Here is a 16826-nt window from a genome sequence, read left to right on the forward strand (position 1 = left end):
TGCTTGGGCCCCTACCACCCATGAGGGACACCTGGATGGAGTGTTTGGCTCCTAGTTTCAGTCTGGTGCAGACCTGGCTGTTCTGGCCATTTGGGAAATGAACTGGTAGATAGAAGAGGTATCTCTACCTTCTTTTTCTGTCTCCATCTCCCTCTCCCTCTCTCTCTTTCTCTCTCTGCTCCCCATCCCTCCTTCCTTCCTCTCCCTTCTGTCCCTATGCTTTCCAAATTTTTTTTTAAGTTTCTCCAGCTGCAAAATAAAACCCTAAAATCTCCCTTTGTGTTTTGAAGAATAACTCAAAAATGACTTTCTATTCAGCAGTGCCCAGGCACAGGTAATCAATTATTATAGCATAATACACAGAAAGGTAACAGGTACCTTGGAAAACAGTTTCTCACTGGTCACTTGCCAGTTTTAGGACCTCCTAAACAGACTTCCCGAAGAGAAGAGCCACAGCCTCAACCCACCAAAAAATCAAACACTGCAAACCCCAGGAGGTAACGGACATTTGTACTGTCTGTGTGCTTTTCCTTTGAGCACACTATTTCCAATGAGCTTGTGCCACACAAAACCTTCCTGCACTAAATTTTTATGGGAAAGTGTCATTAAGAGACTGTAATTGAGCTAAATTCATGCAGGTCAAATTAAATCCACCAGCCTTAGTAGTTTAAAATAAAAAGGGAAAAATAGAACAAAACAAATAAAAACAGAACTATGAAACGTGGTGGGAAGAGTTTAGACAGAACTATTTTGCGCCCACTACTCCTAAATACCTATTAGGAGTACAGAAAGGGCAGAAGAGCAGGTTTGAAGCAGGAAGTAACAATCAAACCTTGAAATTGCAGAGTGGGTTAATTACCATATGTCAAATACAACTCATAAAGCAGCATCCTATAGTCACACAGACTCAACTTCCGGACATCAAATGCAGCTCATCTTACAAATGAGTAAAGTGAGACTCACAGCAGGAAAATGACTTATGACTTGCCCAAGATTACACGACCGCTGATGGAAGGACCAGGCCTCTCATGTTCAACTCTACTCTTTGCAGTTCTCAGAGTCATGGCCTACTGCACACCTTCTGACACACAGAAACACTCCCATACTCAGTTAAGAATTGTACTGTGATAAACATTTTTACTGTCTGAGTACTTGACAGGCACTTGACACGACTATGGTAAAACAAATCTTAAATATTTATTATAAAACATGCAAATATTAAAAGATACATCTTAATTTAGAAATGTATTTGTGCTATTTCATATCACTTTAGTCTCAGACTAAGTGTGATACACAGTTCACATCACATGAATATATATATATACACACTTCACATGATTATATGTGGATATATATATCTCTCCAAACATAATCTTGCAATAGTTACTAGCAATCCACCATATGAAATTTCGTGACACTTTAGTCTCACAATAGACATCTCTGTGCTAAGTCATCCTGGCCGCACTTAAGGAGGTCATGGGGTTAACCTCGGCCTGTGTGCAAGGAGCAAACACTGAGGTATATCCTCTTCAAAGCATCCCCCGCCCCCCCCCGCCAACTCCCAAAGTCCACTCTCTTCAAGCATTAAATCAAAGCACTGGTACGAGACAACCTGTTTTCCCAGCCACAGGAGCTGGGAGCTTCTTGTCTCCTTATCCCTAGCTGGAATCTTTTGCAAACAAAAAGCAAATTAAAACACACACACACACACACACACAGCAGCTATATATATATGTAAACTGTTCTTATTCAGTGCAAGAGAGCCAAACTTTTTTTTTAAAGACTTATTTATTTATTTATATGAAAGCCAGAGTTTACACAGAGGGAAAGAAGATAGAGAGAGGGAGAGACAGAGCAATCTTCCATCCACTGGTTCACTCTCCAATTGGCTGCAACGGCAAGAGCAGGGCCGGTCCAAAGCCAGAAGCTTCCTTCACATTCCCCATGCAGGTGGCAAGGGCCAAGCATTGTGTCATCTTCCGCTGCCTTTCCCAGGCACATCAGCAGACAGCTGGACTCGAAATGGAGCAGCCAGGACTTGAACCAGCATCCTTAAAATTAGTCAATGTCGCAGGCAGCGGGTTTCATCTGCTACACCACAGTGCTGGCCCCCAAAACTATTTTAAAACTTGTATCAACACAAGGGGCCAGCATTGTGACATAGCTGCTACCTACAATGTCAGCAGCCCATACGGGTGCCAGTTCATGTTCCAGATGCTCCACTTCTGATCATGCTTTGTGCTATGGCCTGGGAAAGCAGCAGAGGATGGTCCAAGTGGCAAGGCCCCTGCACCCATGTGGGAGACCTGGATGAAGCTCCTGGCTTCAGCCGGCTCAGCCCTGGCCATTGCTGTCACACAGGGCATGAACCAGCAGATGGAAGATCTCCCTCTCTCTCTCATTCTGTCATTCCCTCTCTGTATAACACTTTCAAATAAATAAAAAATCTTTAATAAAAAAAAAACTATCAGCATCAAATACAGGCACCTATGATGAAGCCCTGGCTGCTGACAGCATCTTCAATGCCTATAAACCAATATTCATTAGCCTAAGAGAATTCAAGCCTCCACTGGAAATTCCAGTCTCCACCCCCTGTAAACTTGTCTTCAAAGTCCTTCCCAAGGGCACCCAGATTCAACCACTGTACCCTTCGTCCCTGGTCACTAATATCATCAGCGCTTAAGTGTATATTTACATGTCCCTTTCCCTAGCAAGCTGCAAGTTCCATGAACAAACTTTGTATATTAATGTACACAACTTAGTAAAATATTTATTGAATTGAGTAAAACAATTAAATTTCTTTTTCCATTCCCTTTGTTCAAGTTTTTCCATTTATCAACAAAATTAGGTAAAAGAAATTAGAGAACCACACACACAGTTCTTTTTCTCCCTCTGAGCCATTCAGTATCACAAAAACCCTTTTCCTTACCACAATTCCAAGAGCACAGAAATGGAGAAAAAAATCCAAATGATCTCATCTAACTCTCATGTTATAAACGATTTCTATAAAGGTCACACGGTCAGGGTCAGATAGAAAAACAAATCCCAGATCTTACTACTCCCAATCTATATTCTGTTCACCATCACAGAGCAGCCCACAGGGACAGACTGATGGAAAGTTAGTAACTACAGAGTGTAAATCTCAACCATCTAACATCACCACTTAGGGGCAGGCATTTGGACCAGCAGTTCCAGACACACACATCCATCCAAGTGCCTGAGTTTGATTCCCAGCTCCTGACTCCAACTTCCTGCCGATGCACACCTGGGAGGCAGCAGGTGGCGGTGTCCCCACCAACCTGTGGAAAATCTGGATTATTCCCGACTCTGGTATTTGCAGGGTGAGCCAGCAGATGGGCTCTCTGACTCTTGTCTCTCTGCTTCTCAAATAATTATTTTTTAAAAAAATACTTTCTAAAAATATCAAGTTTTCTTTAAATTTGTGTCTTCCAAATTTTTCTTCTATATGAATAAACAATTTTCAAAAACACGTACGGGAAAAATGTTCCTTTCTATGTCTAGTACTTTGACAAGGATGCCAAAATTATCTGGCAGAATTAAGATGTGACCATTGGAGGAAACTGGGGGAGGGTGCACAGGACCGCTCTACTGTTTTTGCAAACTCAACTGAGTCTGTAACTATTTCCAAATAGAAAGTCAGAGAAACAATACATGGCATACTCATCTTATGTCACTCTCTGAGCCCACTAATCTATAACCTCACTCTTCTCTAAACTTTCCAAGTTAAAAAAAAAAAAATTTTTCCAAACACTTTTTAGCCCAAAGTTCCAGGAAGGATTGGTGCAGCAAGCTGGGCCGGCTACCCCAGGCCTAGCACAAAGTCTGCACCTGAGCAGCACACAGCATTTGCTGAGCAAGGACTACGACGCTAACACTGCTCTCGAGCTCAGAGCAGGCAACAGCAGGGCACGCAACATGTGCAAAGGCCAAACTGGACTACCTCTGGAATGATCCTCACAGTTTGCTCCTGGCCTGTGAACCAACACTCACATGTGCTTGAAAAGCTGTCCTGAGGAGGATGTGCTATTTATGGAACAAACTGAATTATTTTCAATTTCACGGTAAAAACAAAAATAGTCTACCCTCACACCTTCTCTCCTAGTAGGATAAAAGATTTCCTAGCATTTTAGTTTTGCCTGAATGCACACAGATCCACGCATGCATGTATATATACCCTCACAAAATCAAGGAGCAGGAAAACAGCCTATTCTCTGACAGCTATGGAACCTGTAATCTAAAGAGGAAAGAAGCCTAATTTGCTGTTATCAATTAAACTCAAGACAAAGCAAAGCAGATGAGAGCTTGCTGCACAGAGGTCTTTAAGTTCTGGCGCTCCGGAGGACGCTGGCCCACAGACACCATGAGAAGCCCGATTTAAATCAAGTACTCTCCTACCTGGGAACAGCCGCCACAATAAATAATGTTACTACTATTTGGTTAGGTTTTGTTACTTACAGAAGTGCAATATTACTATCAGAAAAAACCTTCACTAAAAAATGTAGTTAAACTTTCATGCCACCCCGAAAGTTGCTATTCCCTCTCAAGAATGTCCGAGGATTTCCCAAAGGAAGACTGAATCTTCTTGTCAACTGAACAGGCTTCTCACACTCAGAGAAGTGAGAGGTCCCGAGAAGCAAAGCGGCACACAAACTACCTTAAGAGCTCCCACCGCTCAGGTCCATTCTGGAGGTCGCATGGCCGCCCACCACATACTGACTCCTGTCTCTGGGGTGACACTCCTGTCCACGTGCTGTAGCTTTCAGCTCTCACAGAACGCTGAGCAGCTGCCAACACAATCCGTCCACACATCACCTCTGACCCGGGCACCGTCAACTGCGGACTTCTGCTGCAGATGACACTTACTCCCGGTTCTGCGCAAGGAATGCCAGCAATTCGCATTCACCCTCCTGCTGGCAACTAAGGAAGGAAGAGCAAAACCGTTCCCATACTCCCCGACAAGAACAACCACAGAAACACAAAAGGTAGCACTGTCCACAGCACCAAGAACCCTCTCTCCTTCAACCACTCTACACAGACTAAGCAGAGCACCTGAGAAGTCTAAGAATGTAACTCCTTAAGGAAAACATCAGTGGATTTCTTGGACTAAACACACTAGAAACAAAGGCATATTAAGAAAATGAACACTTAAGTTAGACATGCCCATAATTCAACAAAAACCACTTGACAGGTGCTTACTTTAAAGGTTTCAAGAGGGTTTCTGGATGCAGGTGATGACCGCAATAGCTGGACAAGTTCAATCACTTTTGGACAAAAAACAAAGCTACTACTATCACGTGAGAGATCAGATAATCAACTGCACAAGCCCAATATCTCTATCCCTGAAGCCTTTCATTTAAAACACACACACACAACAAGGCACAGCAGGTTAAAGCCCTGGCCTGGCCTGAAGCGCCAGCGGGGGGGATGCTGGTTCAAGTCCTGGCTGCTCCTCTTCTGATCCAGCTCTCTGCTATGGCCTAGCAAGCAGTAGAAGATGGCCCAAGTGCTTGGGCCCCTGCACCCATGTGGGAGATCCAGAAGAAGCAGCTCCTGACTGCTGGCTTCGGGTTGGCGCAGCTCCGGCTGTTGCGGCCATCTAGGGAGTGAACCAGCAGATGGAAGACCTCTCTCTTTGTCTCTACCTCTCTCTAACTCTGTCTTTCAAAGAACTAAAATAAATCTTAAAGTTTTTTATCATTTAGATCTTTTTTTAAAAAGATTTATTTATTTATTTATTTGAAAGTCAGATTACACAGAGAAAGGAGACACAGAGAAGGAGGGGCAGAGAGACAGGTCTTCCATCCACTGGTTCACTCCCCAAATGGCTGCTACGGCCGGCACTGCATTGATCCGAAGCCAGGAGCCAGGTGCTTCTTCCTGGTCTCCAATGTGGGTGCAGGAGCCCAAGCACCTGGGCCATCCTCCACTGCTTTCCCAGGCCACAGCAGAGAGCTGGACTGGAAGAGGAGCAACCGGGACTAGAACCCGGCAACCATATGGGATGCCGGCACCGCAGGCAGAGGATTAACCAAGTGAGCCACGGCGCCGGCCCTGAAATTTAGTTTTAAGGCTTACAAAACCCATCCTCCTCCTCTTCTCACATCACACCACCAGTCATTACAGAAAAGCACCCCATCAACGTGCACCATGCCTATAACTAACAGTGTCTTGGAGATGACCCCAGACAAATGGCCTGGATATTTGGGTTCAGGTGAAGACCTCATCACTGGAGATCTGCAACAGCAGGTTCATGCTGCCACACAGCCAACTTCCTGAAATGAAGGGTTCTTAACACCTTTTCTCAAGCACAAAAATGCGGCCTCAAATAATGAGGAAGAAAATAAAAATGTACCTAGTGCTGCATTCATCACAATGCTTTGTAGAGGAAAATGCCATAATCTTCACAACTAGACATCCAGAATACAACCATTACATTTAATAGAATTCTAAGATATAATCTCTTACATATCAATAAATTCTTACATTTTTCTTGACAACAAAATTTCATGTTAATTATAAAACATTAGTATACGTAGAGAGAATATATGTGTATGTGTGTGTATGAATGTATGAATGACTTTCCTATGAAAAATATTCTAAAAACTTAGGAGAAAAATTTCAAGTACAGAGATAGGCAGTCGGCCTAATAGTTAAGATAGCACTTGGACTGCCAGTATCCTACATTTGGGTGCCTGGGTTTGATTCCCTGCTCTCCTTCTGATCCAACTTCCTGATAACATAGGTATACAAAACTATACCCAGGGGGCCGGTGTTGTGGCACAGCCCTGGCCTGAGGCGCCGGCATCCCATATGGGCGCCGGTTCTAGTCCTGGCTGCTCCTCTTCTGATCCAGCTCTCTGCTGTCACCTGGGAAAGCAGATGATGGCCCAAGTCTTTGGGACCCTGCACTCATGTGGGAGACTCAGAAGAAGCTCCTGGCTTCTGATCAGGGCAGCTCCGGCCATTAGGGCCACTGGGGAGTGAACCAGCAGATGGAAGACCTCTCTCTCTGTCTACCTCTCTCTGTAACTCTGTCTTTCAAAGAAATAAAATAAATCTTTAAAAAAAAAACAAAAAACTGCTGGCTCTGCAGCTCAACAGGCTAATCCTCCGCCTGCAGCGCCAGCACACCGGGTTCTAGTCCCGGTCGGGGCACCGGATTCTGTCCCGGTTGCCCCTCTTCTAGTCCAGCTCTCTGCTGTGGCCCGGGAGTGCAGTGGAGGATGGCCCAAGTGCTTGGGCCCTGCACCTGCATGGGAGACCAGGAGAAGCACCTGGCTCCTGGCTTCAGATCAGCGCAGCATGCTGGCCGCAGTGGCCATTGGAGGGTGAACCAACGGCAAAGGAAGACCTTTCTCTCTCTCTCACTGTCCACTATGTCCAAAAAAAAAAAAAAAAAAAACTATATCCAGGATAACAACAATTATAGAAAAAAAATTAAAATATCCAAGAATAGAAAAATACACAAAATGGGGCCAGCATTATAGCATAGTGCGTAAAGTCTCTGCCTGCGGCACCAGCACCCCATATGAACATAGGTTAGTGTCCCAGTTGCTCCACTTCTAATCCAGTTTCCTGCTACTGGCTTTGGAAAACAATGGAAGATGCTTGAGCCCTGCAACCGTGTGGGAGACCTGGACGAAGCTCCTGGCTTCAGCTTGGCACAGCCCCTGCCACTTTGGTCACTTGGGGAGAGAACCAGTAGATGGAAGACCTCTCTCTCTGTAACTCTAACTTTCAAATAAATTAAAATAATAATAATAAAAGCCAGCATTGTGGTGTTATGGTTAAGCTGCTGCCTGCGATGCTAGCATCCAATATGGGCACAGATCAAGTCCCAGGTGCTCCACTCCTTGCAAACACACCTGGGAAAGCAGCAGAAGATGGCCAAGTCCTTGGAGCCCTGCACCCACGTGGGAGACCTGCAGGAAGCTCCAGACTCCTGGTTTCAGAGGGACTCAGCTCCAACCATTGCAACCATTTAGGGAGTGAACCAGCAGATTGAAGAGTTTGCTCATTCTCTCTTCCCCTCTACTGCTTTTCAAATAAAATATATTTTAAAAAAATAAAACCCTTAAAAAAGAAAAATACAGGAAAGTCAACAAATGCTATCAGTAACTGCATAAAACTCTATCTGATTTTGCTTTTTCCATAGTTTATATAGGAATTTTTTGGTAATAAAGAACAGGGAATGGGGCCTACGCTATGGCATAGGTTAAGCCTCTGCTTTTGGCGCCAGCATCCCATATGGGTGCTGGTTCGTGTCCCACTTTCTCCTCTTCTGATCCAGCTCCTTGCTAATAGCCTGGAAAAAGCAGCGGAAGATGGCCCAAGTGCTTGGGCCCCAGCATCCACGTGGGAGACCTGTAAGAAGCTCCTGGCTCCTGGCTTCGGTCCAGCCTAGCTCCAGCCATTGTGGTCATCTGGAGTGAACCAGCAGATGGAGGACTGTCTCCCCCTCTCTCTATAACTCTGCTTCTCAAATAAATCTTTGAAACAAAACAAGCAAACAAACTAAAGAACGAGGAGCTACAAAATTAAGAGCAGGAATAAAGTCAGAAATAGAAAGTAATCCAAATTTACACCAACTACAGAAAAGATTTAACAATTCTGTTAGGGCTGGGCATTATGATATAGCAGGTTAAGCCACCATATGAAGACATCTGCATGGAAGTCCCAGCTCCTCCACTTCTTCGTTTTGTTTTTTTATTAAAGATTTTATTTATGTATTTGATAAGTAGGGTTACAGACAATGAGAGGGAGACGAAGAGAAAGGTCTTCCTTCCGTTAGTTTACTCCCCAAATGGCTGTAACGGCCAGAGCTATGCCAATCCGAAGCCAGGAGCTTCTTCCCAGTCTCCCCCGAGGGTGCAGGGGCCCAAGGACTTGGGCCATCCTCCACTGCTCTCCCAGGCCATAGCAGAGAGCTGGATTGGAAGAGCAGCCAGGACTAGAACCGGCGCCTATATGGGATGCCGGCGCCACAGGCGTTAACCTACTGCACCATGGCGCCACCCCAACTCCTCCACTTCTGATTTACTTCCTGCTTATGCAGCTGGAAGGCAGCAGATGATGGCCCAAGCCACCCATATGGGAGACCCAGCCTGAGTTCCTGACTTCTGCCTGGTGCTTTGTCTCTCTGAACTCTGCCTTTCAAATCAATGGTAATTAAATCTTTACAGAAAAAAAAAAAAAAAAAAAAGGCTTAAGAGTAATATTCAAGGGAAAACTTGCAAATCAACTACAAAAATAATTCAACACTTCATAATCACAGTGAGCCAGAAGTAATCAATTCTGTGTTCTTAACCAGATGTACAATAAAATGAGGAGAAAGGAGACGTTAAGTTCATCCTCCTGCAACACAAAACTGTTCCCTTCAACCTGCAGTGTAAGACTACACGAGTGTCAATCTGACAGTCTTCAGTGATTAAACTGTCCTGTGGAGACTATTTCCTAAACAGCCTTGCTGTTAGGGGAAAAAAATCCTGACCTTTCCTGACTTCATCCCAGTATCCTCGCTGTGCTCCCGCACACCATGTAATTCCCTTCCAAGTGTCTGCTTACTGCTGGGTCTACGACTTAGCCACTGGTTTCTCTATTTAAAAAACTGAACTGCCCTTGCTCGTTTTCATTTTCAATTTTATGTTTGGCTACTTTGTACTGTTTTTAATCCTTAAGCAGCTTCATTAATCATTTAGTTAACTGTAACTATACTTTTCCAATTCAGTGTTTCTAGGTTTTTAAGTAACAATCTCAATAATCAAGTAGTGAGATTTCCCATTGATTTGAAGACATGAACACTCTATCCCACACAGCCTAAATACTTGAAAATTCTGTTAAACACTTCCTCATGGTGCAACACTCCTAAAGTTCAGGCAGCTTTGAACTACTACAGCCTCTACCCACCACAATCTTTGCTTGGCAACTTTTCCCTCCTACTGAGAGGGCAATGATATGGCTGAGGTCTTTTCCTTCTTTTTTAATTTATCTTTTACTTATTTGAAAGGCAAAGTTACAGAGAGAGATCTTCCATTTACAGGTTCACTCCCTAAATGGCAATGGCCAGGGCTACACCGACCTGAAGCCAGGAGCCAGGAGCTTCTTCTGGGTCTCCCATGTGGGTGCTTCCCCAGGCACATGAGCAGGGAGCTGGATGAGAAGTGGGGCAGCCAGCACAGGAACCAGCACCCACGCCAGTTGGTGTTCCAGGCGACAGCTTTACCTGCTGTGCCACGACGATGGCTCTCTGGCTGAGTCTTTAAAAACCAAAAGTTCCTGGCCGGCGCCGCGGCTCACTAGGCTAATCCTCCACCTGCAGCGCCGGCATACCAGGTTCTAGTCCTGGTTGGGGCGCCAATTCAGTCCCGGTTGCTCCTCTTCCAGGCCAGCTCTCTGCTGTGGCCCGCTTGAGTTGGAGCCAGCGTTGTGGCACCGCCTGTGATGGCAGCATCCTCTTTGAGTGGCACTTGAGTCCCAGCTGCTCCATTTCAATCCAACGCCCTGCTAAATAAAGCACCTGGGAAAGCAGCAGAAGATGGCCCAAATACACGGGCCCCTGCCCCCATGTGGGAGACCTGGAAGAAGCTCCTGGCTCCAGCCTGGCCCAGCCCCAGCCCCAGCCATTGCAGCCGTCTGAGGAGTGAACCAGTGGATGGAAACTCTCTCTCTTCCTTTAATTCTGCCTCTCAAATAAATATTTTATTATAATTTGCTTGTACTGTTCGTCATAAAAGTCACTTCCACTAACTTTTTCATCTTTATGCAGTGAAGATAATCTGCAACAGGACTTCTCAACCTCAACACAACTGACCTTAGGGCTGACTGGGTAGCTCTTTGCTGCAGGGGGCTATCCTGTGCATTGCAGGATAGAGTACCATCTCCAGCCTCTACCAGTTCCAAGTCAACTGCAAAGCCACACCTGCCACAACTGAAGAGCAATCCACACAGGGAGCAGCAGTTAAGCCACCTGGGATCCATATCCATGGGCTGGGATCTATATCCATGGGCTGGGATCCATATCAGACTACTGGGTTCAAGTCCAGGCTCTGCTCTCCGTTGCAGCTTCCTGCTAATGCACACCCTGGGAGGTAGCAGGTGATGGATGGCTCAAGTATGTGGGTCCCTGACACTTACATTGGTGACCAGAGTGGGTTCTGGACTCCTGGCTTCTGCCTGGCCCTGCCTCAGCTCTTGGGGGCATTTGCAGAGTGAACTTGAAGTTGGAGCTCTGTCAGCCTTTCAAATAAAATATGTAAAAAAAATTTTTTTTAAACTTCAGACACTGCCAAATACCTCCTGGAGACAAAATCACCCTCAGTTGGTTTTAAACCACGAATCGAAGACTAGAAGTCTGGATTCCCACTCTACGCTGAAATAGCCTAGCGCAGTTTCTTTGAGTACTGCTTTTCTACTTAAACTAAAAGATAGTGTTTCCACAGCAGCCACATTGTATTTGTGTTTTCCCATCTACTATCTCAAGTGGTCCTCTCTGTCCTGGAGGAGGGCACCACGCCTAACTCGCAGACTGAGGTGGAGGCTGGGTGAGAAGCAGGAAGGGAGCTGCTAAGAGGTTAAATGACTTGCCCACCAGCACCTGGCTTCTTTACTGTCTTACCTTGCTAAGTCTTACAGCACACACTGGACTAAGTCCTACAGAAAAAATGCTTTGGTATAGAAACCTCAATCAAGACTTTGATGACTGCACACTACATTACAATGCCAAAAGGCAAAGCTCCCAGGACAATTTGCACCCCGACAATGAGGAGTAGCAGGACAGGGCCAAGGCATGCCCTATCCACGTGAGAAAGGCCTCCTCACCTCAGACTAGGATGGGGCTAAGAGGGCCAGAAAAGGCAGAGGGCAATCTGGGGTCCTGGAACAAGGAACTGGGGCGGGGGGGGGGGGGGGGGGGGACGGACAGAGATCAAGCCTCTAAGATACAAGGTTGCTCCAAGGCTGAGATGCCTGAGACAGCAGATATATTCTGGAATGCAGGCCATGTGGAATAATGGAAAAGAGCAGTAAACTTTTAAAAAAAAATCAAAAGACCCATCATGTGGCCCTCAGCTGTCTGTCAGGAGCTCATCATGTACTCTGGGATGAATTCCAGAAATCTCTGGGCCTGTGTCTTTGACTCCCTAGTACAAAGCCTGGCCTACAGGACTTCTCAGGCACTTTCCACTCTCCCGCCCCTCCGTCTCCACAAGCAGAACCCAGTTCTTGGAATGTTTCGCTGAAGTTTCCCTGAGACAATGATTTAGGAAAGAACAAAGTACCTAACTCAAGAAATTCACTGCAAAGGAATCAAAATATCAGGCAAGTCTCCCAGTGGCTGAACAGTTTCAATTCAACTCAGTGAATGACTGAGGGCCACACCCTGGGCTCTCTGACCTCTCCTCTTCTGGCTGCCACAGCCATCCCCTGGTGCATTCATCAACTTCATTCATGCATCCTCATTACCATTAACTAGTCTGAAGACACAAATTAAAAAACAAAAATATGATGCGCATTGTTATGTTTCACATATTTACAAAGTTTGAGGAGCCAGCACTGTGGCATAGCGGGTAAAGCCGTCTGCAATGCCAGCATCTCACACAGAGCACTGGCTGCTCCACTTCTGAACCAGTTCCCTGCTAATGGCCTAGAAAAAGCATCAGAGGATGGCCCAAGCCTTTCGGCCCCTGCTACCCGCCTGGGAGACCTAGATGAAGCTTGTGGCTCCTGGCTTCTGCCTGGCTCAGCCCTTGCTGTTGAGATCATCTGGGGAATGAATCAACCGATGAAAGCTCTCTCCCCCTGCAACTCTTTCACATAAATAAATATTAAAAAAAAAAAAAAAACACATTTTAACATACAGGACTACTATTAAAGTGAAGAAAATGGGGTTGGGTATTGGAAGAAAACTCATTTAGGGAAGAAGATATTGATGATTAAGGCCCTAAAATCTTTCCTGAACAATTTATCTGCAGTACCACATTGCCTGCTTTTACTGCTTTTAGCGCAAAGAACTTTTCACTCAAAACTATCATTTATCATTTCGTTTGTGACGCTCACATTTCTCATATTAAAATGACGGAATATGGCCGGCACTGTGGCACAACAGGCCCCATGTGAGCCCCAGCTGCCCAACTTCCTACCCAGCTCCCTGTTCATGCCCCTGGGAAAGCAGCAGCACATGCTTCAAGTGGTTGGGCCCCTGCACCCTCATGGGCGCCCAGAAGAAGCTCCTGGCTTCAGCCTGGCCCCGCCCCGGCTGTTGGGGTCATTTGGGGAGTGAACCGGCGGATAGAGATCTCCCTGTCGTTCTTTCTGCAACTCGGCTTTTCAAATAAATAAATGTTTTCAAATAAATAAATAAAATTAGAGTCGCACATTCTTTTCTAGTATCAAAACTCACTAAAACATGGCAAATTTTTTTTCTGAAGATGAACATATTCTGGACTGCTGCCTCTGGTCTAAAAACAAATCTCATGCACTATGTGTGGCTTATTATTTTAAACCAGAAATGCCAAGAGGACCTTTCCTTTTGAAGGGGAGGCACAGAACAGCTCTCTCGCTGAAAGTCGGGGTGCGTAACTGTCCTCAATGCAGGCCACTGGCAGCTACCAGATACAAGTCTACATCCCCAAAAGTACCTATCTGTTCAGGGATCTACCACCTTGTTGTACACGTTACAGTCTAACTCAAATCCACTTGTCTTCTCCTTTAGCTCACTGAAAAAAAAAAAAAACTCAATATGTTCATTCTTAATATTGTATTCTGATCCTGTAAGAATAAAAAGTAAAGCTAATTATTTCTTATTTCTTTATACTAGAAGAAAAGTAGCTTCAAAAGGATTCATTACTTGTTAATTTCTCAAATATGTGATGCCAAAGAAATGTGCAAAAACAAATCAAAGGGCCCCATACACTGCAAAATAGGTTCTGATTTGCGCAGTCAATTGAGTAAGTTAGGACTCTCGGTAAACAAAGTTAGGACTAACGCAGAAAACATGCCCTACTTCTCTCCTGCTCTCGGTGCAATTTTCTATGTTAGAAGGCAGGTTACGGGACAAGCTGGAACTAACTGGGTCTATGAATGACGGCAGAGCTACCCTTCACTACTGGCCTGGTTCTAAAATGTACAGAAAGTCCCCGAGTCTGCAAAAGATCTGTAATGGAAGAATCACAGCAAAATGTTAAATAATTGATAGAGGCTGTTCCAGTGTTGAGAAGGAAGTACATGCAAACTCCCAGTGGTTAAATTTTCAGAAAGTTTCACAAACACACGACACACAATATGGCTACGGCGAAGAGTGGACGAGCCCGAGTCCAGTGCCACAAACTAATAGGACCGCTGGGGACTGAGAGGCTTCGTGCCCCACCTGGGGTGACTGGGCACCCGGAGGCCGAGGGCAACATCTCAACCAGCGAGTTGGGCCTCTCCCTCCCTCCGAGAAGCACATGACAAGCCGGGCGACAGGCACCGTAAGTCACCCGGTCACTTAGCAAAAACGGAGTCTAACTTCTATCGCGGGACCAGCCGGCCTACCGAGGGAGCCGGAGATCCTGCACACTTCTGGGCCCTCGCGAGGCCTGAACCCCGGACTCTAAGGCACGCTTTAATGGAAGCCTCCCTCGGCCTCCCCGGAGCGTCTTCCTGCCACAGCGAGGGAACTTTTCCTGCTTCATCTCGGCTCGCGCGGCGCGTGTGGCCCTGCAATTCAATATCCTAAACCGGCCAGCAGCGCCGGAGGACGCAGGAGAGGAGTCTAAACCCAAACAGCCTCTTTATGAAAGACAGAAAATCACTCCTCCTCCGCCCGGAGCAAACCCAGCCCAGAAATTCCCAGCGCTGCGAACTGCGAACCTCAGAGTTTCCCTGCGACCCGCCACGCACGGTTTTCAGCTGTCAGATTACAACTCGGGGAAAAGCAAACAACAAAGCGCGCACCCCGGGGGCTGGGGGCCGGAGCTGCCAGCACCATTTCAAAGGCACGGGAATCCAAGCCACTTCCCACCCCCGCCCCCACGCAGCCCCTCCCGGGGCGGGCGAACCTCGCTGCAGGGGCTCAGATTTAATAATAATAACAATAATCATGGCGCTTCCGCCCGTCGCCGCCCGCGATCCGCCGGGAACCCGCGGCTCCCCGGGGTCCGCACCGCCCCGGCCGGCCTACCCGGGGGCCCCCGGCCCCGCGTCTCCTCTTCCCTCTCTTTTCACCTCCACCATCCCCCATCCGCATTGTCTGTCTCAATTCAACTTTGACTAATATGGATTCCTCGGGGCCCGGGCCCCAGCGGCAATTCCAGCCCAGCCCCCCGGCCCCGGAGGAGTGGGGGTGAGGAACCGGCGCCCCCCGGCCCCGCCGAGCTCCACGCGCTCCTCGCGGGGAGGGGGAGGGGGCTTGCGGCGCGCTCCGCCGTCCACGCCGCGCGCGCCCCCAGCCCCCCGGGTCGAGAAGTTGACGGCGGAAGGGTCCTGGCGGAGGGGAGGGGGCAGCGAGGACCCCCGACACACACACACACACCCCCAGGAGGCCGGCGCGTAAACAGGGGCGCCGCCGGCTCGGCCCGTGGGGGAGGGGCGCGGGAGGAGGCGCCCCTCCCCCGCCCGTGGCCCGCCGTCCCTATTACCTGTCATTGAGCTGGTCCTCGGTGCCCGGCAGCGGGTGAACCACGAAATGGATGGACGTCATGGCGCTTCCTTCTCGTCCTCTTCCCGAGGACGGCCCCCTCCTGCTCTCGCCCGCCCCCCCCGGACCCCCTTCCCCTCCCCAAAACCCACAGCCGCCGCCGCCGCTGCCGCCTCCCAGTCCCCAAATGGAGGGAAGCCGAGGCGCAGGGGCCGCCGCCGCCGCCGCCGCCTCCCTGCCGGGCGTGTGTCCGCGGCCCGGCAGCCCGGCGGGGCGGACCGAGGCGCCACCCGCTCCCCCGGCGACAGCGCCAGGGAGTGCGAGGCCGGCGGCCGGGACCCCGGGGCGCGCCGCCGCCAGCGGCAGCCGGGCGTCGGGGGAAGGGGCGGCTGGGGCGGGCGGAGAGGGGCAGGCTGCGGGGACGCTGTGGTACCGGGCGGCGGACGGGGTCCGGATTAGGGGAGGTGGGGAGGGACAGAAGCCCGCACCGCGCGTCACAGGCGAGAAGCCGTCGCCGCCGCCGCCGCCATCTTCACTTCTGCCCCAGTTTCTCCGTCTCGCAGGCTCCGCTCCCGAGCGGCGGGGGAGGGGCGGCCGTGGGGGGGGGGGGAGGCGGAGGGAGGAGACCGGCGGGCGGGGGCACGGCTGCGAGGGGCGGGGCTCCGGGAAACGGGCGCTAAGGCCCTTTCGATTGGGCGACTCAACGTCGTGGGGCCACGGCGCTGTAAGGCGCGTGCCGATTGGTCCGTTCGGCCCCCGAGCCCAGCCCCGGGCGGGGGGTGGGATGGCTCGGGGAAGCGAGTGTTCCGGCGAGCACGTGTTAGGGAAGGCGGCGAGCCCGCCGGGGCGGGGCGTGAGGGGAAGCGGGTGTCCCCGAGGAGGAGGGGGAAGGAGGCAGAGGCGGGGGTGCTGCTCCTGGTGTCCCCCGGGGCCAGCCCTCACTGTGTCAGCGACCTTAGGGGGTTTCTGTTGTCATTGCTCCTCCCGCTCCCGCGGCTGTATTTAAAGTGGAAGTGCGGACTGAGTCGAGGGGCGAGGGAGACCCAGCCTTTCGGTGGAGAGGTAAGGTCGTTAGCTAAGGGCCTCTCCCAAGGGGATAGAGAGTAGATCGCGGAGCCCACTTGCAGCGACTCCCTTGATCGGCCTGGTCTCCCCCCTTCCCCCACCGCCATCACCCGTGCACGATGTGGAA

General features: G+C 48.9%; 1 protein-coding gene across 12 annotated transcripts in view; it reads right to left on the reverse strand.

Moving 5' to 3' along the window:
* UBR5 (ubiquitin protein ligase E3 component n-recognin 5) overlaps window positions 1-16230 on the reverse strand; it is a 158638-nt gene extending 142408 nt beyond the window's left edge. For 8 of the 12 annotated variants that reach the window (XR_016236561.1, XM_070075375.2, XM_051844680.3 and 5 more), the window contains exon 1: window positions 15636-15766. Coding sequence is in view for 7 of the 12 variants with exons in the window: in XM_070075375.2 (XP_069931476.1) it covers window positions 15636-15697 (62 nt within the window). In the remaining 5 variants the exon portion in view is untranslated. Of the gene's footprint in view, window positions 1-15635; window positions 15767-16122 lie in introns of those variants that run through there. The other 4 variants (XM_070075377.2, XM_070075376.2, XM_089336424.1 and 1 more) reach the window with 2 other exon arrangements.
* Window positions 16231-16826: the final 596 nt, after the last annotated feature.

This window comes from Oryctolagus cuniculus, chromosome 6 (assembly GCF_051225735.1).
Source record: "Oryctolagus cuniculus isolate XC-2025 breed Fujian yellow rabbit chromosome 6, ASM5122573v1, whole genome shotgun sequence".
Lineage (NCBI taxonomy): Eukaryota > Metazoa > Chordata > Mammalia > Lagomorpha > Leporidae > Oryctolagus > Oryctolagus cuniculus.